This window comes from Pan troglodytes, chromosome 18 (assembly GCF_028858775.2).
Source record: "Pan troglodytes isolate AG18354 chromosome 18, NHGRI_mPanTro3-v2.0_pri, whole genome shotgun sequence".
Classification (NCBI taxonomy): Eukaryota; Metazoa; Chordata; class Mammalia; order Primates; family Hominidae; genus Pan; species Pan troglodytes.
The window spans coordinates 70,908,755-70,931,267 of record NC_072416.2 but is presented as its reverse complement, the minus strand read 5'-3'; the positions used below and the strand labels follow the sequence as shown (position 1 = coordinate 70,931,267).

The following is a 22,513-nucleotide window of genomic DNA, read 5'->3' as shown; positions in this document are numbered from 1 at the left end:
CCCAGGAGTTCAAGGTTGCAGTAAAATATGATGGCGCCACTGCACCCCATCCTGGGTAAGAGAGCGAGACCCTGTCTCAACAAACAAACAAAACCCCCTAAACTTTTCTGCTTCAAAATAATCCACAAGGGAGTAAAAGAATGAGAGGGAACAAAGTGCTGATGAATAAAGATTAACCACGAATTGATCACTGTGACTGTGGAGAAATAAGTAATGGAAATTTGTGTTATCATTCTCTCTAGTTTTGTCTATGCTTGAAATTTTCCATGATAACAAGTTTTTTGGGTTTTTTTTTGTTTTTTAATTACAAAACAACCTGTTCACCCTATGTTTCTTCAATACTCACTTTACAGTACAAGTGAATCGAGTGGAAAGCTTCATAATGGCAGTGAGGGCATAACCTCGTGTCACAGAGGTGGACATATTAGAGATTAGGACACTTTCTAAAATATCCAACACTTCATCCTCTGTTACCTGAGGAGGAGGAGGAAAAAGAAGACGATGAAGAACGAGTAGCATGATTAAGCATCTAAATCTGATATCAAGTCAGGGGATGCAGCCAGAAAGACAATCCTACCGTTACAAAAGCCTCTAACTCAACCTGTGCTTTGCCAGGGTAACTGTCCAAGCTGTTCTATCAACCAGAGTAGGTGGGGGTAAAAAAAAAGTGCTCTGGTTCTAACAACCAGAGCAGGTGGGGGTAAAAAGAGTGAAAAATGACCACTGGGGCTGAGAGGCAATATTAGAGCTTCAAGTGGCAGAAACAGAAGAAGAAAAGAAAAACATACAGAGTTCAAGTGTTGTTGCCACAATTTTCCCTTTTAAAGCCAGTCCTTTAATGTGCAAATAAGAACACGGATACATGTCTCATTTCTTCTTGTTTACCAGCCAGAGGGTAAGAGAAACAGTAATTCAGTCCACTAGGACAGAGACTTGGGCCTAAAGTGGTTTTAAAATCTCACAATGGGGCCAGGCAAAGTGGCTCACACCTGTTTTGTGTTTTTTTTGTTTTTTTTGTTTTGAGACGGAGTCTGGCTCTGTCACCCAGGCTGGAATGCAGTGGCGCAATCTTGGCTCACTGCAAGCTCCACCTCCCGGGTTCACGCCATTTTCCTGCCTCAGCCTCCCGAGTAGCTGGGACTACAGGTGCCTGCCACCACGCCCGGCCAATTTTTTCTACTTTTTAGTAGAGATGGGGTTTCACTGTGTTAGCCAGGATGGTCTGGCTAACCACCCTGCAGGTGACCTCATGATCCACCTGCCTTGGCCTCCCAAAGTGCTGGGATTACAGGCATGAGCCGCCACACTCAGCAACGCCTGTTAATCCCAACACTTTGAGAGGCCAAGGCAGGCAGATTGCTTGAGTCCAGAAGTTCAAGACCAGCCTGGGCAACACGGTGAAACCCTGTCTCTACAAAAAAAAACAGAATAAACTAGCCAGGGTGGTGCCTGCCTATAGTCCCAGCTACTCAGGAGGCTGAGGTGGGAAGATCGCTTGAAACCCAGGAGATCAAGGCTGCAGTGAATTGTGATCCCGCCATGGCACTCCAGCTTGGGTGACAGAGTGAGACTCTATTAAAAAAAAACAAAAAACAAAAAACAAAAAAAAACCTCACAATGGCTCAATAAGTTCCATCTCAAAAAATGGCAGGTTTTCCAATATAATTAGCATTTGCTTCTTTAAAAAGTTGGGTATTTTTTAAATTTTTTTTGAGACAGGGGCTCACTCCTGAGTAGCTGGGACTAGACACCATCATACCTGTCTAATATTTGTGTCTTTTGCAGAGACAGAGTTTCACCATGTTGCCCAGGCTGGTCTCAAACTCCTGGGCTCAAGCGATGCTCCCATCTCAGCCTCCCAAAGCGCTGGGATTATAGGCATGAGCCACCACGCCTGGCCTAAAAAGTTTTCAAGGAATCAACCTCAACTCCCCATTAAACACTACTCTCCTATAACCAAAACCACTATTTTCCCCCACTTAACCAAGAGTGACAAGGAGTACCTGAATAGGCTCTTCCTCTTCACACTGGCCAGATACAAGAAGATCACCATATTCACCTATACACCATGCAGCCACTTGTACCAAAGGTTGCTGTGAAAAGAAAAGTCAACGTTTCTCAAGAACTTCAATTTTTCCAAAGTTATTTAATGCAAATCATAGGTCATCTCATAATAAAGATCAAAACTGTGCATATCTAGAGTGTTAGAAATAAAGACATACCAAAGGGGAGAGAGGAGGGGGGAAAAAAAAGAAGAAAAACATACCAGAAAAATTGAGGGTAAAATTACCCCCTAAAATACTTGAATGAAGTACTTACTTGAGAATAATCACCAAGAATTGCTTTGTACAGGCGCTGGACAGTATAGGCATGCATCTCCACACTATTAGTTATTAACTGGATTAAATTGGGGACTGCATCATCACGAACATAACTTCCTGCCTAAAAGGAAATGCAGACAATTACCCCTAGAAACACACAGAAATGATGATAACAAGTGTTAGCTATTATTATTACTGTGTGTTTTTTCCTTTCTTTTTTTGAGACAAAGTCTCGCTCTGTCACCCAGGCTGGAGTGCAATAGCGCGATCTTGGCTCACTGCAACCTCCACCTCCCAGGTTAAAGCGATTCTCATGCCTCAGCCTCCCAAGTAGCTGGGACTACAGGTACATGCCACCACATCTGGCTAATTTTTTCTATTTTTAGTAGAGATGGGGTTTCACCATGTTGGTCAGGCTGGTCTCGAACTCCTGACCTCAGGTGATCCACCTGCCTTGGCCTCTCAAAGTGCTGGGATTACAGGCATGTGCCACTGCGCCCAGCCATTACTATTGTTTTTAAAAGAAGAATACCACAAAACACCCTCAAAGATAAATTTGGTTCCAATTCTCAGGTTCATAACAGCTCAAACTTCAAAGTCTTATTTAAATATGTTAAATTTTTAAATTTTATTTTATTTTTAAAAATTTTCTCTTTGTCCAAAGGCCGGGTGCAGTGGCTCACGCCTGTAATCCCAGCACTTTGGGAGGCCAAGGCGGGTGGATCACAAGGTCAGGAGATCGAGACCATCCTGGCTAACACGATGAAACCCCATCTCTACTAAAAATACAAAAAATTACCCGGGCGTGTGGTGGGTGCCTGTAGTCCCAGCTACTCAGGAGGCTGAGACAGCAGAATGGCGTGAACCCAGGAGGCCGAGCTTGCAGTGAGCCGAGTTTGCACCACTGCACTCCAGCCTGTGCGACAGACTGAGACTCCGTCTCAAAAAAAAAAAAAAAAAAAATTTCTCTTTGTCCAAATTAAAAGGAAGGCTGGACACAGTGGCTCACACCTGTAATCCCAGCATTTTGGAAGGCTGAAGCAAGATGACTGCTTGTGGCAAGGAGTTTGACACAAGCCTGGGCCACACAGCAAGACTCCATCACTACCAACAATAATAATAATAATAATAATAATAATAATAATAATAATAATGTAAAGGTTTAAAACTTTATCACCCAACCTTGGTCAATCTCCCATTCCTAAATAGAACAATAGATTTAATTTGTAAGACTGAGACCAGTCCTAACCATGTGTATTTTGGAAAGGAAAAAAAAGAAAAAAAAAAAAAAAACAGCCAGGTGATCAGGGTTTTATCAGGTCACTCCTGTTAAGAAACACAAAGACAGAGGAAGAATTCTGGGGAAATGATCAAAAGGAAAGGTGAGAAGCTAAAAAGCAGGTAATTTGCAGTATAGTTTATTTACATCCTTCCCTAAAGCAGAGTGCATTAAATACACGAAAGCATCAGGGTGATCTAATGGACTTGTATAATAAGACTACTTCATTCAACAGCAGCAGAATACACATTTTTCTCAAACTTACACTGAACCAAGAAACACCATATTCTGGGTCATAAAAAATATCTTAACAAATTTCAAATAACATAAATCATAGACAGTATGTTCTTAGACCACACAGAATTAAACTAGAAATCTGCAACACAAAGACAGGTGCAAAAAAATCCCAAAATATTTGGAGATTAAAAGAACATACTTCTAAATAACACATGGGTCAAAAACAACATTATAAGAGAAAACTATAAGCCAATCTCTCTCATGAATATACATATAAAAATACTCAACAAAATATTAGCAAATCAAACCCAACAAAGTTATAAAAAGAATAATATACCCTGACCACGTATTCCAGGTATGTAAGGCTGGTTAGGCATTCAAATATCAATGTAACCCAGCACGTAACAGGCTAAAGAAAACAAATCACATGATCATAAGAGAACACAAGTCAGTTAGAAAAATAAAATCAGGGGCACAAAAAAAAAGCTTTTGAATTCTCATAAACACTTTCCTTCAGGAGTGTTAATTTCTCCCTTCTTTTGAGCCTCATGAAAACTAGGAAAACATGTCCTGTTCATCATTAGGTTAATTACATTTTGTTAGATTATAATTTTTCCCCTTGCTAATCAAATTTATTAACTTTTAACCTTTTACCAAGTTAATTCATTGTAAGTAAACTAAAAAACGAGTATGCCCCAGAGAGAATTCCACAGCAACAAATACATATACATATGTCATAATTTCATAAGTCAACAAATACATATAAGTCATAATTTCAATGATATAATTCTCTCCCTATAGATGTTTCATAATTTACTTAATCCCCATTTGGGGACTACTAGTTGTTTCCGGTTTTCTCCTACTATAAACAAGATTAGGATGAATACTTTTACATACACATTTTTGTGTACTTGTCCTATTATTTTTTCAGGCTAAAGTCCTAAAAATTGAATTAATGAATCAAAGGGTACAATTTAAGGTTTTTCCTACACGCTACCAAACTGCATAGTAAAAAGATGGCATCATCCTATACTCCCATAAAGTGAAGAGTACTGCCTGTTTCTCTATTTTCTAACACTGGGAATTAGATTAAAAAATACGAAATGTGAAAAATGATACCTCACTTTTACTTTATTTCTTTAATAAGAAAATTTTTTCAAATGTTAATTAGCCATTTCTTTCTTCATGAATTGCTGGTTCAAATACCAATTTTTCCATTAGAGTGGTATTTCCTATTAATTATAAATTATTCATAGATTAAATATATGAATATGCTGTCATATGTTAATGTTTTCCCCAGTTGTTAATTTGCCTTTTAAATCGTAGACTGTTCCCCTTTTTGTTATTCAATTTTTAAATTTTAATATGGTTAAATTTGTGGCTTTTCCTTTACAGTAGCTACTTCTAGTGACTTAATTAATCGAAATGGTTTTCTTTACATGTCACTACACTTTCATTTTTACTCTTAAATACCTAATCCTTGCCTACTAATTGAATAATAAACACAGAAACCCTGAATTTCTGCAAGAATGCCAAAGAAAGGATCCCATCCAAAACAGGATTTCAAATCCTGAGTAACTTTAGCCATTCAAAACCCTGCAATGGCTTCCTAACATATTCAAAATAAAATGCAAGCTCCCATGAGGCCTACATAGTCTGGCTCCGCTTATGTCTCTGACATCCATCCTACCATTCTCTGCCTCTCTCACTTTATGGCTTCACTTGCCTTCCTGTTGCTCTCCAAGCAAGCTATGCTTGTTCCTACCTCAGGTCTTTGCATTTAGTGTTCCCTCCGTATGGTACACTATTCCTCACGATCTCTGCATGGCTTGCACCTCATGTCTCTTAGGTCTCTACTCAAATGTTATCTCCTCTGAGAGACCTCCCTGACTAACTCTAATCTAAAACACTTGGCCAGTTGCCCTATATCCCACCTTATCCTGCCATCATTATATTCCTCCATGCTGCTTTAGGTTTTTCTTCATGGCATTTATTCCTGACATTAATGTTACCTATTTACTTGTGAATTTCTTACCTCCCTGACTAGAACATAAACTTCATGATAACATCAGTATATCCCAGCACTTCGTATATGCTGTCTGAAAAAAGCGACTTACCGTTGTCAAAACACGCATAATTGTGTCTATATGCCATCGTTTGGAAGGTGCATACCTGAAAAAAACAATGGAAAGGGACACTTGGAACCAGTAAAATATACTGTTTTCAGTGACTAGAAAATCCTGCCCAAGCAGGGTGACTCACACCTGTCATCCCAACATTTTGGGAGGCCGAGGTGGGAGATCACCTGAGCTCAGGAGTTCGAGACCAGCCTGGGCAACACGGTGAAACTCCATTTCACCAAAAAATACAAAAATTAGCTGGGTGTGGTGGTGGGTGCCTGTAGTTCAGCTACTCTGGGAGGTTGAGGTAGGAGGATTGCCTGAGCCTAGGAGGTTGAGGCTACAGTGAGAAAGAAAAGAGAGAAAAGAAAGAGAAGAAACAGAAGAAAAGAAAGGGAAGAAAGAGAAGAGAAGAAAGAAAAGAAAGAAGGAAAGAAGATGGAAGGAAAGAAGGAAGGAAGGAAAGAAGGAAGGAAGGAACAAAAAAGAGAGAGAAAGAAAAGAAAAAGAAAGAAAGGAAGGAAGGAAAGGAAAAGAAAGGAAAAGAAAAGAGAAGAAAATCCTGTCCTACAGTCTTTTCTAGGTTCCCTGGATAAGTGAACATATCTGGAAACATTTCAACTTCAAATCTAGCAGCAAATGCCATTTCAAAGAGTGATAAAAAGGTATACAGTCAACTGACTTCAGTGGCTCATGCCTATAATCCCAGTACTTTGGGAGGCCAAGGAGGAAGGAGTGCTTGAGGCCAGGAGTTCCACACAAACCTAGGCAACATAGCAAGACCCCATCTCTACAAAATTAAAATTAAAAAATTAGTGGCACATGATGATTTGCAGCTACAGTCCCAGCTACTCAGGAGGCTGAGGCAGAAGGATGGCTTAAGCCCAGAAGTCCAGGCTGCAGTAAGCTATGACTGGGCCACTGCCCTCCAGCCTGGGTGACAGAGCAAGACTCCGTTTCTAAAATTAAAGAAAAAAAAAAGAGGGTACATAGTCAAACTCAGATGTTTCCCATAAGATTGCAATAAGAGTTGCTAAGCTGAGAAATGAGATTTGTTTTCAGTTTCAGAGAAAATGAATCATTCAGTCAGGGCAGGAGATGATAAAGAAGAAAGAAGAAAAGGGACTGTTTTCAGACCAAGACAACAACATTTGGACTAAAAACTTGTTTCCTTAAATTCAGAGTGGAAAGAAGAGAAAGAATAGCTGTACTACTAAAATCATAAGGTACTTCCTCAAAATTCCGCATAGAGCTGCAATTCAGGTGCTGTAACTGTTCTATTGCCTTTATTAAAACAGCATCACAGGCCAGGTGTGGTGGCTGATGCCTGTAATCCTAGCACTTTGGGAGGCTGAGGCAGGCGAATCGCGTGAGTCCAGGAGTTCGAGACCAGCCTGGACAACATAGCGAAACCCCATCTCTACAAAAAGAAAAAAACAAACCCAGAAATTAGCAGGGTGTGGTGGCGTAAGCCTATGGTCCCAGCTACTTGGGGGGCTGAGGCAGGAGGATCCCCTGAACCTGGGAGGTCAAGGTTGCAGTGAGCTGAGACTGTGCCACTGCACTCCAGCCTAGGTGACAAAGTGAGACCCTGTCTCAAAAAAACCCCAAACAAAAAAAAACCAGCATCATAGATGAGAGGTTAAAGAAGAGATAAAGGAGAAGATTTCATAAAAGTGTGAAATTTTTTTGGTCTCAGCATATTTAAATGCTGGCTATAATAGCCTTCTCCAAGCTAATTTATAATTGAGGGTTTGAAATAAATGTTATGTGTTTTAAACATATTTACAGTAGTTTCCCCATTTTTTTGTTTGTTTTTGAGATGGAGTCTTGCTCTGTCACCTAGGCTGGAGTGCAGTGGCATAACCTTGGCTCACTGCAACCTCCACCTCCCAGGTTCAAGTGATTCTCCTGCCTCAGCCTGCCGAGTAGCTGGGACTACAGGCGCGTGCCACCAGGCCCAACAAATTTTTGTATTTTTAGTGGCGACAGGGTTTCACTATGTTGGCCAGGCTGGTCTCGAACTCCTGACTTCATGATCCACCTGCCTTGGCCTCCCAAACTGCTGAGACTGCAGGCGTGTGCCACCGCGCCCAGCCCCCTCCCCATGTTTTAAAGACACTTCCAAAAGTTCCAAGCAGACTTTACCAATAAAGGTAAAAATTAAATCTTACTTTTCTGCAGCAAGAAAGATTCCAGATGCACAGTCTGCTTTAAATTCTGGCTCACACGAATCCAGAAAATAAAGTAATTCTTTCATCATGCCTCGGATATTATTCCCATTTACCAGGGCAAAACTCAATTCCATTGCACGCCTTGCAGAAGGGAAAAATTAAAAACAGTTAAGAAATTTATAGTGGAAATGAAACAAAGACCCAGGTATGCACTCTGTGAACACCAAGTACTGCCAGATGTGCTAACGTCCTTGCACGATCTTGTGATCCCAATCTTTGCACACAAAATAACCAAGGAGGTGTATTCTTATGTAATCAAAGTTAGTTTTGATATTTTGAATCTTCATGCAATATTCTTCTTCAAAAGTCCCTACGAGATATACCACTAATGTCCAAACATGCAGCTTGGGTTCAACAGGCTGTTCTACAAAGGTGGAAGTTAGAATACCTGAGAGTCTCAAAAAGAGGGGCAACAAATAAACGTATTACCCAATAATAATACCTATCTGCCTCATTCCTTAAAAATGTGACATGTTAAGTCACCATATTCTACTTTTATTACACCCCACTCTGTCCAAACATGATGTAATATAGTTTATGTCAAAAGGTATGCAGAAAATTCAAATTAAAAACAAATTCAAGGCCGAGCATGGTGGCTCACACCTGTTTTCTCACCACTTTGGGAGGCCAAGGCGGGCCAATCACCTGAGGTCAGGAGTTTGAGACCAGCATGGCCAACATGGTGAAAGCACTTCTGTACTAAAAATACAAAAATTAGCCGGGCATGGTGGTGGGCGCCTGTAGTCCCAGGTACTAGGGAGGCTGAGGTAGGAGAATTGCTTGAACCCAGGAGACAGAGATTGCAGTGAGGTGAGGCACTCCAGCCTCGGCAACAGAGTGAGACTCTGTCTCAAAAAAAAAAAAAAAAATTCAAAGGGAAAATGAGGGCCATGAGAAGGAAAAAAAAAGTGGCATGTGCTATGAGGACAAATAAGAGTTTCTATAACTGCCTATTCAAAGTTGGCAATGAAGTTAAAAATAGGAATGTTTAACATGTAAAAGCTGTAAGGTTGCTATATGCATCTTTCCATACTTGGTCAATAATATCAAACACTGTATGTACACTGACTTTCAAAAGTAACAATTTAGGCTGGGCACAAGTGGCTCACGCCTGTAATCCCAGCACTTTGGGAGGCCAAGGCAGGCAGATCACCTGAGGTCAGGAGTTCGAGACCAACCTAGCCAATACGGCAAAACCCTGTCTCTACTAAAAATATAAAAATTAGCCGGGTGTGGTGGCAGGCGCCTGTAATCCCAGGTACTTGAGAGGCTGAGACAGGAGAATCGCTTGAACTCAGGAGACGGAAGTTGCAGTGAGCCGAGGTTGCGCCACCACACTCCAGCCTGAGCGACACAAGACTCCGTCTCCAAAAAAAAAAAAAAATTAACGAGCAGGGGACACTTTCATCTTAGCTAACATGTAAGTAGCAAAACATTCAATCCTTAGATATAATAACTTTTATAGGGTGCTTATGTAATTTACATATATTAATTCAATTTATCCTGCATAACCCTATGAAGTGGTTGCCCTTCTATCTGTATTTTACTTATGAGGCAATTGAGGCACTGAAAGTTTAAGTAATTTGACCCAGTCTATTAAAGGCAGAGTCAGAAAATGAAATGAAGCAGTCTGGCTCCAGAGTCTAAGCTCTTACTGTTATATATCCTTTCAAAGAGACACAAGTTTCACTTTTTTTGAAATTCACAGCCCAGTAATGAGCTAGAGAGAAACAACACAAAAAGAGTCAGAAGGCTAATATCTATTCCCAGGACTGCCCCTTACAAGGATTAAGGTTTAGGTTAAGTCATTTGATCCCCATGGGACCGAATTTTAACTAATCTGTTAATTAGGGATAGTAGTAGTTGCTTAGGCTCTCTCATTGGCTTGCTCTGAGAACCCACTGAGAGGGTACTTATAAAATCTTTTGCAAAGCACTATATAAAAGTTGGTGTTATTAAGTTTAGGTCTTATCTTTAGATTGCTCAAGCACTTAGCACCTTTTATTTGTACCTGTTCTGTGCAAATCAAAGGAACTCACCATCAATAAATGTTTGTTAACTGAATGGTTTCAGAGATCACTTTAAATATACTTTGTTCTAGATTTGAACATACAACCAAAGTTCAGAGGCCAACTTTAGCTAAGTTCTACATATTCTACAAACATCTAGAGTTCTAAGAAGACATCCAGTAGAATTACTCCACTGAGGGAAGAGATTTATGCTTTTTGAGAGTGCTACCTGCTGCCTAACAGTCATTTCAGGATACACTGTTCTAAGCAATATGCTGCCTTCAGGATCCTGGGGCGTAAGTACTGTGAAAAACGTGTGCTGTCAGCAATTTGAGTGTCAGCATTGTGATAAGACACTTAGCCGATGGATCACTCCGTACTTTCATCCTCCAACACACAAAGCACAGTACCTCCATTAGGTAAACTTTTGCCTAGCTTATCTGTGCCTGTTGTATTTATCAAAGAGCCTAGGACAACTTCAGTGTGCACTTAAGTATTCTTATTGGCCTCCTTAACAACCTAAACTTCTCCCTGCCAATCCTTTCTAAAAAAAGGATTCACTGAGCAGAGTCCATCTGTGAACACAATGACTAAATACATAAATGTCAACACTCTTGCTCTGAAAACAAAGTATCACATGGCAGCGGCATAGAGCTATCAATAATCTGTCACTCAATTTACCAAAAACACTAGACTGAGAAAGGCTCTCAGTTTGTTACCGTTTTATTGAGACATCCAAATCTTTAAGACAGTCCACAATTGTGCTTCTGTGCCTCTGTACTGCATTATGATCTGTCTGTACAGTCTTCAACAAAGATGTCAGAGCCACATATCTGGATGAAACAGTTGCAAAATAACAGTTAAAATGTAAAATTCAGGATAGTTTTTCTCCGTTTAAAAAATAAAAAGAAAGACGTCTAATGGATAAGAGAAAGCATACATTTTTATTTAAAAGAAAGTTAGTGAACATAAAAGTAACATTTCAAAGGTATAAGCGATACCATAATCTAAAATAGTGGCAACCAGGAGGTGCTTTGGATTTTAGATTTGTATTCATGGTCAAGTCCATTTAAACTTCTAAAAGTAGGCCGGGCATGGTGGCTCACACCTGTAATTCCAGCACTGTGGGAGGCCGAGGCAGGTGGATACCTGAGGTCAGGAGTTCAAGACCAGCCTGGCCAACATGGTGAAACACTATCTCTAATAAAAATATAAAAAGTAGCTGGGCACATGGGTGTTATGTGCCTGTAGTCCCAGCTACTCGAGGGGCTGAGGCATGAGAATTGCTGGAACCTGGGAGGCTGCGGTTGCAGTGGGCTGAGATCATGCCACTGCACTCCAGCCTGGGCAACAGAGCGAGACTCTGTCTCAAAAAAAAATAAAATTGGGACTGGGCGCGGTGGCTCATGCCTATAATCCCAGCACTTTGGGAGGCCCAGGTGGGCGGATCAAGAGGCCAGGAGATTAAGACCACCCTGGCTACCATGGTGAAACCCTGTCTCTACTAAAAATACAAAAAACTAGCTGGGCGTGGTGGCAGGCACCTGTAGTCCCAGCTACTCAGGAGGCTGAGGCAGGAGAATGGCGTGAACCCGGGAGGTGGAGCTTGCAGTCAGCGGAGATCGTGCCACTGCACTCCAGCCTAGGCGACAGAGCAAGACTCTGTCTCAAAAAAAAATAAATTAATTAAATTAAATTAAATATAAAATATAAAATAAATAGAAGTGACTGACTCAATTCTTTAAAAGTTTTCCAAATAGTGAAACAAAAAGAGCATATAATATGTCTTTTAAGGCTGCCTTTGCCCCAAAATGCAATTTTACTTTTAACATGTGAGTTTTCTCTGCTTTTGTTTGATCTAGTACCAAAACTGTATCTATAAAAATTTGAGTTTAAAATCCAAGTATTTAACTTAGTATGTTAGTGTTTTAACATTTTATTTATGTATTTATTTTTTAATAGAGATGGGGTCCCCCACTATGTTGCCCAGGCTGGTCTCAAACTCTTGGGCTCAAGCATTCCTCCCACCTTAGCCTGCCAAAGTGCTGGATTACAGGTGTGAGCCACCACGCCCGGCAATCCAAGTGTTCTTTAGAAGGAGAAGATAACTCAGGGTGCCACAATAATTATTTCCACATCTTTTTTTTTTTTTTTTTTTGAAACAGGGTCTCGGCCAGGTGTGGTGGCTCACGCCTGTAATCCCAGCACTTCAGGAGGACAAGGTGGGCTGATTACCTAAGGTTAGAAGTTAAAGACCAGCCCAGCCAACATGGTGAAACCCCGTCTCTACTAAAAATACAAAAAAATTCGCTGGGCGTGGTGGCGTTCGCCTGTAAACCCAGCTACTCGGGAGGGTGAGGCAAGAGGATCGCTTGAACTCGGGAGGCGGAGGTTGCAGTGAGCCAAGATTGTGCCACTGCACTCCAGCCTGGGCAACAAGAGCGAAACTCCATCTCAAAAAAAAAAAAAAAAAAGAAAAAAAAAAAAAACAGGGTCTCTCTGTGTCACCTAGACTGGAATGCAGTGGCATGATCACAGCTCACTGCAGCTTTAACCTCCTGGGTTCAGGTGATCCTCCCACCTCAGCCTCCTGAGTAGCTGGGACTACAGGTGCACATCACCAAGCCACCTGGCTCATTTTTGTATTTTTCTGTAGAGATGGAGTTTTGCCATGTTGCCCAGGCTGGTCTCGAACTCCTGGGCTCATGATCTACCCATCTCTGCCTCCCAAAGTGTTGGCATTACAGGGGTGAGCCACTACGCCTAGCTTCTACATCTTTTCATGTTTAATACAAGAAAAATTTTTCCTGATTAGAAAAACAGGTAAGCAGGAATACGTACTACATACAGGAAAATAACAAAATAAAAGATAATACTGATCAATTCATTTACCTAAAAAACTAGCTAGAGTTCACAAAGACATTCCAGATTTGCTACCTGAAATGTTACATATTTCTTAATTTAGAGCAGGGGTCAACAAACTACAGCCCACCTGTAAAACCCAGCTCTCTGCTGTTTTTGTACATCAAAATATTTTTTTCATACTAGCTCCCAAGTTTGATGTAAATAAATCAATTTATTGAACACAGACACACTCATCATTTACATATTATCTATGGCTAATTTCATGCTAAGGGGCAGAGGTGAGTAGTTACCAAAGACTCCATGGCCCACAAAGCCTAAAATATTTACCATCTGACTCTTTACAGAAAAATTTTGCTGACTCCTGATTTACAGAACAAATAGGAATATATGCCATGAGATAAATCCTCAAGTTCTTCACAAAACAGTGTTTTAAGACCAGAAAAACATAAAAATTCTGAGCTAAAAGTTCTAGATATGTGACTTAATACATGTATGATCTTGAGCAGAATCGCTCTTAAAATACTGGGCTTATAATATCCAAGATAAAAGACATATTTCAGTTAACTTACCTAATATTCTTGTCATTGTTCAATAAGAAACGACCCAGGATATTTATGGCTAGGACCTAAAGAGAAACAGCATAGGTCGAAATTTAGGAAAATGGAAGTTTTATATTGTTCCCTGAGTTTAAAGGATCACTTCATGACCTCTGGTGCTTCACAGACTGCTAGCAAAAAAAAAAAAAGGAGCTGGGTGCGGTGGCTCACGCCTGTAATCCCAGAACTTTGGGAGGCCAAGGCCGGTGGATCGCCAGGTCAGTGAGTCAAGATCATACCACTGTATTCCAGTCGGAGCAACAGAGCAAGACTCTGTCTCAAAAAAAAAAAAAAAAGGAAAAAATCTAAAGGCAAACTCTTAAAATCATATTCTAAAGGTAAGTTTTGGAAGGTTGTTTTAATGCTTTGACAGTGTTTTGTCAGTGGAAGAATGATATTAGTACAGCCTCTTTAGAGGGAAATCTGGCAATAACTATATTTAAAATGAATATATATTCCCTGTTTTATCAATTTCACTTTTAGGAATTGATCTGACAAACAACTGTACATATAGACAAAAGTCTACTGTGGCACTACTGATAACTGCAAATGATAGGAGATACCCTAAAACTCCGTTAATAGCAAATTTGCTAATTATACTATGGCACACCCATGCAATGGAATGTCACGCAGCCATTAAGACAGAATGCATTCTGACACATGGTTCAACCTTGAAGACATTATGTTAAATGAAATAAGATAATCTGCTTTTCAAAAGGATAAAAACTGAACAATTCCACTTATATGAGGTACTGTGATATGGTGAAATACATATCTGGTTTTTGTCCCTGTTTCCTGGCATACAACTCCTAAATCCCTTGGAATTTCCTATGTGACAGCATCTTTAGTTCTAATGATATGACTCTCAATGGGCTCCTAAGATAGCCTCAGAATGGAGACTGGTTGCCAGGGGAACAACCATGATATTAGACGACTGGAACTTTCAGTCTCATCCCCCAACCTTGGGGAGGGGAGAGATGCTGAAGTTTAAGCTGATCACCGATGATTTAATCAATCATGTCTGTGTAATGAGGCCTCCAAAAATCCCAAATGGACAGGGTTCAGAGGAGCTTCCAGATAGCTGAACATGTGGAGCTTCCTGGAGGGCGGCACATCTGGAGAGGGTATGGAAGCTTCCAACTCCTTCCCACATGCCTTGCCCTATGCATCTCTTCCATCTGGCTGTTCATCTATATCCTTTATAACAAACCAGCAAGCATAAGTAAAGTGTTTTCCTGAGTTCTGTGAGCCACTCTAGCAAACTAACCAAAACTGAGGAGGGGGTTGTGGGAACCCTGACTTACAACTGGTTGGTCAGAAGCACAGGTCACAATCTGAGCTTGGGAGTGGCAGCTGAAGTTGGGGCGGCGGGGGGTCAGTCTTCTGGGACTGAGCCCTCAAACTGTGGGATGTGACACCTTATCTCCAGGGAGACAGTGTCAGAATTGAATTCAATTAGAGGATACCCAGCTGGTATTCACCAGAAAACTGCTTGATGTATAGGGAAATAGCCCCAACACATATGGCGTCAGAAGTGAAATGCTGGAGCTGGACATGATGGCTCACATTACTCGGGAGGCTGAGGTGGAAAGATTGCTTGAGGCCAGGAGTTCAAGATCAGCCTGAGCAACAGAGAGAAACCCTGTCACTAAAACAAAACAAAAAAGAAGTGAACTGTTGAATGATTGTGTGAGAGTAGAGAGTAAAAAGTAGAAAAAACATTTTGGGTTTTTTTCTTATATCTCTTCAGAGGCACCTGAGAGTAGTCAAATTCACAGACGGAAAGTAGAATGGTGGTTGCCAGGGACTAGAGATAGTTACAGCATGGAGAGTTATTGTTTAATGGATACAGACTTTAAGAACACAATAAAGTTATGGAGATAAACTATAGAACTGGTTACACAACAAGATGAGTGTACTAACTGAACTGTTCACTTAAAAATGCTTAAAATGGTTAATTTTATGTTATATATATTTTATCACAATTAAGAAAAAAAGAACACGACTTATCTCTATGCATGAATTTGGAAGTGGCTCCAAGATAATGTTAGGTGAACAAAGTATGGTGCGAACAATATATATGGTATGTTACCATTCTGTTTGAGAGGTGGGGAGAAGAAAAGAACTTAACCTAAGTTACTTTGGTTATCTAACTAGATACTATAATGCTACAGACAAAAAGAACTGTACACAAATATTATACTCTAGTAAATTTGCTTTTTACAAGGCTATGGGCTAATAGTTCTAATATTAATAAATGATAGAATGAACAAATTCATGAAGGAGAAGGGATAACTCCTCTTTATAGAAGAATTCCAATTAATGAGAAAAAAATGAGGGAAATGAAAAATTGTCATTAGAATACATCTTAATAATTGTTGTGGGCCAGATCCTCTGGTGGATACTAAAGCTGATAGGTAAAAATCTGAGAATAGGATGTTTACATAGTCTCAAAATATCTGCCAAAATATTTTTAATTACAAAAGAAAAAATAATGACTTTACAGTGGACAGACCCAGCAGACACCATCTCAACCAAATGATCAAGCTTAATGTCACCAATGATAAGACAAATATATTTACTATATTGCTACACCTGAGATCTCCCAAAGTTTATTATAATCAATGTTAAGCCTTCAGTGGGAAGGAATATTTCAGATACCAAAAATCCAGCATTCCACATTTTGCATCATTCTTTCTTAAAGTCGAGTTCCAAATGGAATACAATTCTGAAGTACTGAAGTCCAAGTCAACCATTCTAAGTGAAACATTTAGCGGGGGAAGAAAAGACTCAAAAAGACTTACTCGCAATCCACTCTCTGACTTAATGTCCATGATAGTCAAAACCGTTTCATAAAGAATAGCATTTCCTACATTTTTACTAGTCTCAGTATTAGTGGCAACCTGAAAAGACATATGGAGGGCGGTACATAAGTGATAAAAACAATGCTCCCAAAAAATATTCACAGGTAACAAGAGGCATTTTGTGATTACAGCTATGAATGAGGAAACACAAATAAAAACTGCTCCATATAACCATAATCATTCTACTCCCAGCGAAACTAAAATAAATATATATTTAATATGTTTGGTCTACTCACCTGTGCTAATATATCATTCATAGCTTCACTTGAATCATCATCATTTCGTCCTAAAATTCTTAATAACCGCAAAATTCGTACCTAACGTGCAAAAGATGAGAGGTGTCAACAAATTATGTCTCACACAAAGAAATCTCACTTGGTATGAAATTCAAATAACTAAATGAAGTCTTAGAAATTCATTTGGAACCATTTATTCATATCAGAAATAGTCAAAAATCAAACAGAAGAATTGAAAACATTTTCTTTAGAGAAGCTATATATGCTTCTACATCTAATAAAGTTATTATAAAACAACCCACACTTCAGTACTTCACAGCTAAAGGATACTACCAGATACTACCACCTGCAGAGCTATATTAAATAATTCAAATAATAAATGATTTTGACTATTAAAACTATAATTTGAAGTGGGGCACAGTGGCTCTTGCCTGTAATCCCAGTACTTTGAGAGGCTGAGGCGGGCGGGCTACTTGAGTCCAGGAGTTTGAGACCAGCCTAGGCAACATGGCAAAACCCTGTCTCTACAAAATATACAAAATGAGCCGGGCATGGTGGCATGCACCTGAAATCCCAGCTACTTGGGAAGATCACTTGACCCTGGGAGGTCGAGGCTGCAGTGAGGCAAGATTGTGCCACTGCACTCCAGCCTAAGTGACAGAGCAAGACCTGTAATTGTATCCTCTTAATCTAATATAGAATTGTGTCACTATTCATTAATATAATTAATCAATTAACTATCAAATTTCTACTCAACACAAACTTAAGAGGAAGGAAATTGTCTACTTAAAGATATTAAATTCATATAACATTTATTTAAAACGTTCTTTCAACCTCACCTGCAAAAAGGGGTCACTGATACCAGAAACATCATGTTCTGGTGAATATCCGGACATGATGAGGTTCTTTAAAATACGAACTAATTGGGGCACAAGCTGCAGAGAAGAAAGATGCATCAAAAAACACTGAATATTGAAGAATGTCTCATGAATAAGCAGGTCCTTTGGTTTAGAAAAAGGGTGTAAGGGTCCCAATCCAAGCAAATTCTACTGATTTAATATACTAGTGTATTGTAGATGTTTGATAAACTTAGGAGTAACTTAGGGCAATATTCAAGAAGTAGTATGTATTTTATCTGGATAAAACCAAACCAGACTTGTTTATGCAAGAGTTATATGTAAAGATATTACAAATAATATTGGGTCAGAAAGCCTATGGGAACCAGGTAAAACAGATGCCTATGGGGCATACCGCATTTCTAGTTCTGTAGAACTTGACAAGCCTAGGTGGCAAAAACATGTTCAGTTTTCATCCATTCAAACATTTGCATGTAACATGTCATCATACCAAAATACAACTAGTGATCTTATTAAAATTATAGCTTTAAAACATACAACCTCAAATAGAGAAAAAAATCTCTTCTCTTAAGATAGAAGAGTTATACCCTTTTCCAACAAACAACAAGGAATACCAAAGCTGACAATAGTAATACGGTAATCAAATGGAAGACACATGAAAAAATTACATCTTTCATCTTAAGAGATATCAAGGCCATGAATAATTTCCTCTTCCTATTCTTAACTCCTATGATACAATTTTTTTAAATTTCAGGACTTATTTATATATATGGCTTTATGGCCTGTTTTCTTGTCTTTTCAATGAGACTATACATTCCTTATAATCAGGAATTTCCTTCCTGTCCTTCCTTTACTTTATCCATTAAGAGTCCTAACACGTAGTAAAGGCAATTTTACTGCCAAGCTGAAGATGTTTTAAATATTGGCACTCATTTCATTTCTGTTGATCAATTACTTGATATTAAAACAAAAGGTTTGCCACAATAGGAACTTTTTATGTTTCCAAGTAAAAACTCAATTTTTAGCTATATAAACAACTCTAATGACCAAAAATTAAGTTAAATCGTGTGCAAAGTGAATTGCATTCCATCTCTTTTGCAGGCAATTTTAGCTACAACTCTGCTGCAACTCAGTTATTTTTTCTCACTGTATTTAGACTCTGTCCCTTCCCTACTACTCCCCAAGCCTAAAAGGGGATCGAGATTGAAATGAAAAGCCAAGCTATATCCAAGGCATGCACTCAAAGCATTCAAAACATTAAGGCCACTTATAAACACAAGAAAACACAGTATGTAAGAATTTAAATAAGTTGAGCCATAACAGTTTGGAATTAAGTAACTTATAAGTCACCTAAACAAAAGTCTACTTTGGACAACTCCAAATAAGACAAATCTAAGCCATGGAGATCTGTAAATTCATTAAATCTGTCAACTATGGGCAAAGTTATATTAGAGATAATAATATACCTTTTAAAACCACTTTAAATCAATATTTTTGTAATAAAATGAAGACCAAGTAGTTACCAACCTTATCTTGCATACTTCCCAATGGTCTCTTTTTTTTGTACTACATATAACCCTAGTTATTTTTTATCTGGTTTATTTCTTGGAAAAGTCATTTTTCCTTGGGCTACTAAATTCAGAAATTGTTTTATCCACTGCCAAAAAGGCCAGCACATCACATAAGATTACCCTGGGACACAGAGCACAAATGTCTAAATGTTCCGCATACAATTCTTGGAACCCAGTTTCATTTTTCAGACAAAAATGCAAGTTATTAAAACTGATGACAAGACAAACAAAATAAGATGACATAGGGAAAGGCTGCAGCCATGAAAATCAGTTGGTGCCCACTACTCTACCTCAAAATCCTTTTAATATTCCAAAACTTCTATGTAAGATTAAGTACAGGTAAGAGAGAAATAAAAGCTCTAAGTCTGAACTGAAAGCTCAGCAGTACATACGGAGCTTTTTAAAGTATGAGGTTACCCACATGCGGTTCTAAAATATCTACTTCAAAAAGCAGCAGCATTTTGTGTCAAAGCTCCAGACTAATCTGGAATTGCCATCACCAAAGCCACTGGGAAACTGCTCAAAGTTTCTCAAGTAAAGATAAAGAAAAGGCAGAGAAGAAGGCTTACAACTCAGGAAAGGCTGCAACTGAAATCCACGGCTGACTTTGGAGTCAGGAGTTTAAGTGACAAAACAAAAACTAGACTAGGAAGTTAGCCAAAGATGCTAGAACAATAACTCACAGTATTAAGCACAGCTTCAGCATTAGTATATTTTAAAAGCCACATTTGTGGATGGATACACAAAAGCTACTAAGGACCTAATGCCAGCATGCACCATCTAAAAGAGGGTTAATTCTTACCTTTTCATTCTAACATACAGCAGGATTCCAAACAGACAACAGGAACAAAACATACAAAGCAAGCATTAGGGACAGATACGGGTCTCATACTATATTACAATAATTTAATCAAGACATGAACATCTAAGGGAAAAAAAGCCAAAAAAGAACTCCTGTTAGAGCCTTACTAGATCTAAAGTACAAAGTGAGTTCTATTTACGGAATGACCAGCATCCTATAAAGGAAGTTCAATGCATGTAACTACCCAAAGAACAGTCTTCTTCTGAGTCTAAAATTAAGTGGAGAAACAGAAATGTCCAGTTTAAAATACTAGTTTAAAAAAAAAAAAAAAAAAAAAAAGGCCGGGTGCGGTGGCTCACGCCTGTAATCCCAGCACTTGGGGAGGCTGAGGCGGGTGGATCACCTGAGGTCAAGAGTTCGAACCAGCCTGGCTAACATGGTGAAACCCCATCTCTACTAAAAATACAAAACAAAATTAGCCGGGCATGGTGGCAGGCGCCTGTAGTCCCAGCTACTCAGGAGGCTGAGGGAGGAGAATCACTTGAACCCAGGAGGTGGAGGTTGCAGTGAGCCAAGATTGCACCACTGCACCCCAGCCTGGGCGACAGAGCCAAACTCCGCCACAAAAAAAAAAAAAAAAAAAAGAGAGAAGGGAGTACTTAAGAGAACTAAGACTTCCATCACAGGAGTCAATGTCCTAAAACGAACAGTAGGGTAAAAGTAATAAAAAAATTTTTAGTTTTAACCTTAAAAAATAGAAAAGAGCTGGGCGCGGTGGCTCACGCCTGTAATCCCAGCACTTTGGGAGGCTGAGGCGGGTGGATCACGAGGTCAGGAGATCGAGACCAACCTGGCTAACACAGTGAAACCCTGACTCTACTAAAAATACAAAAAATTAGCCGGGCGTGGTGCCAGGCACCTGCAGTCCCAGCTACTTGGGAGGCTGAGGCAGCAGGAGAATGGCATGAACCCGGGAGGCGGAACTTGCAGCGAGCCAAGATCGCGCCACTGCACTCCAGCATGGGCGACAGAGCAAGACTCCGTCTCAAAAAAAAAAAAAAAAAAAAGAAAAGAAAAGAAAAGAAATTCCTGCCTTAAAAAAAAAAAAAAAAAAAAAACAGGCCAGGAGCAGTGGCTCACACCTGTAATCCCAGCACTTTGGGAGGCTGAGGCGGGCTGATCACCTGAGGTCAGGAGTTCAAGACCAGCTTGGCCAACATGGTGAAACCCCGACTCTCCTAAAAATACAAAAATTAGATGGGCATGGTGGCGCGCACCTGTAATCCCAGCTACAAGGAAGGCTGAGGCAGGAGAATCGCTTGAACCCAGGAGGAGGAGGTTGCAGTGAGCCGAGATCGCGCCATTGCACTCCAGCCTGGGCAAAAAGAGCAAAACTACATCTCAAAAAAAAAAACAACACACACAAAACTCCTATTTCTAATTTGACCTCAGATTATGTTTCTTGACTCAAATGTGAAAACAGCAGATAAAACACATGAGATTGGTGTGTCTGCCAACAATGAGAGAAGACTTCTATTATGAAAGGGAAAACACAATACTAGTGCTAGTTCTCACTTATATGCCTAAATCTGGCTTCCAGGCCAATTGCATAGCAGGGCTAGTTAAATCCCTTATTCAGATCCATAGCTTGCTTTCAAAAAAAAAATAAGAAGAAAATCATGTACTTTTCAGGAAAATCATTTTTCAATCAAGAAAGGCTTAGGCATACAGAATGGCACCTACCTTTCTGAAATGCGCAAGCATGTCTGGGCTTCGCTCACACATTTCTGTGAGGAGGACTACAGATGTGTGGAGGACACCTGAAAGAAAAGATCAAAGGAAAACTAAAAATGAGGCCTATTATTCAATTTTATAGAACAGGACTTTGAGTTCCTGAAGGTCAATTCCAAAAGGATAGTTGCTACTTTTGCTTTGTAATCCCCCAAAGAATCTAAGCATTGAAGTGAATACAAAGGAGGAACTTAATAGATGCCTGATTTAAAACTGGCCAAGTTGGTAAAATCGGAATGTTTTCAACAATTATGTGATCAAAATAATTATTAAAAAGTGACGACCAATACATATGTCTCTCCATCTGAGAATATCCATAAAAACACACAATGCAAGCTAGGTATGATCTGTTCTATACTTAATCAGTAAGCTATTATCTGAGTACTAACAGATAATTCAAGAGGCAAAAATCTTAGTAAGATTTTACATTTCCAGATAAAACGCATCAAAACTCTGAGAAAACTTTGGATGACAAAGTAAGTTTAATTGCTCCAGAGTCAGTAAAAACAATCTCACAATGCTTTTCACTAAGTAATAAATACGTGCTCCAAATAATTCAGTTGTTCAACAAGTATATTTTGAGCATTCTGGGCACAGCACTGAATTTGTCAAATTAAATATACCATACAATTTTTCCTCTTAGCATTTAAGCCACATGAATTTTCTTTATTCAGAACTTATTTCACTGACTTCAAATAAAAATAAAATGTTTGGGAAAAGAACAGTCACAT

The 22,513-nt window shown here is 39.4% G+C and overlaps 1 protein-coding gene and 1 non-coding gene across 5 annotated transcripts in view; both read right to left on the bottom strand.

Annotated features, from left to right (window-relative positions):
- AP1G1 (adaptor related protein complex 1 subunit gamma 1) overlaps positions 1–22,513 on the bottom strand; it is an 80,773-nt gene that overhangs the window by 18,981 nt on the left and 39,279 nt on the right. For 2 of the 4 annotated variants that reach the window (XM_511092.7, XM_054669536.2), the window contains exons 6-16: positions 21,735–21,811; positions 17,601–17,696; positions 16,762–16,842; positions 16,466–16,564; positions 13,635–13,690; positions 10,920–11,033; positions 8,132–8,272; positions 5,955–6,009; positions 2,320–2,442; positions 2,004–2,093; positions 347–474 (exon numbers count right to left, since the gene is read on the bottom strand). In XM_511092.7, the coding sequence (XP_511092.2) occupies positions 347–474; positions 2,004–2,093; positions 2,320–2,442; positions 5,955–6,009; positions 8,132–8,272; positions 10,920–11,033; positions 13,635–13,690; positions 16,466–16,564; positions 16,762–16,842; positions 17,601–17,696; positions 21,735–21,811 (1,060 nt within the window). The remainder of the gene's footprint in view (positions 1–346; positions 475–2,003; positions 2,094–2,319; positions 2,443–5,954; positions 6,010–8,131; positions 8,273–10,919; positions 11,034–13,634; positions 13,691–16,465; positions 16,565–16,761; positions 16,843–17,600; positions 17,697–21,734; positions 21,812–22,513) is intronic. The other 2 variants (XM_016930134.4, XM_063797406.1) reach the window with 1 other exon arrangement.
- Positions 10,514–10,599, bottom strand: LOC112205950 (small nucleolar RNA SNORD71). Its single transcript, XR_002940084.1, has one exon. It is a non-coding gene; the product is annotated as a small nucleolar RNA SNORD71 (small nucleolar RNA).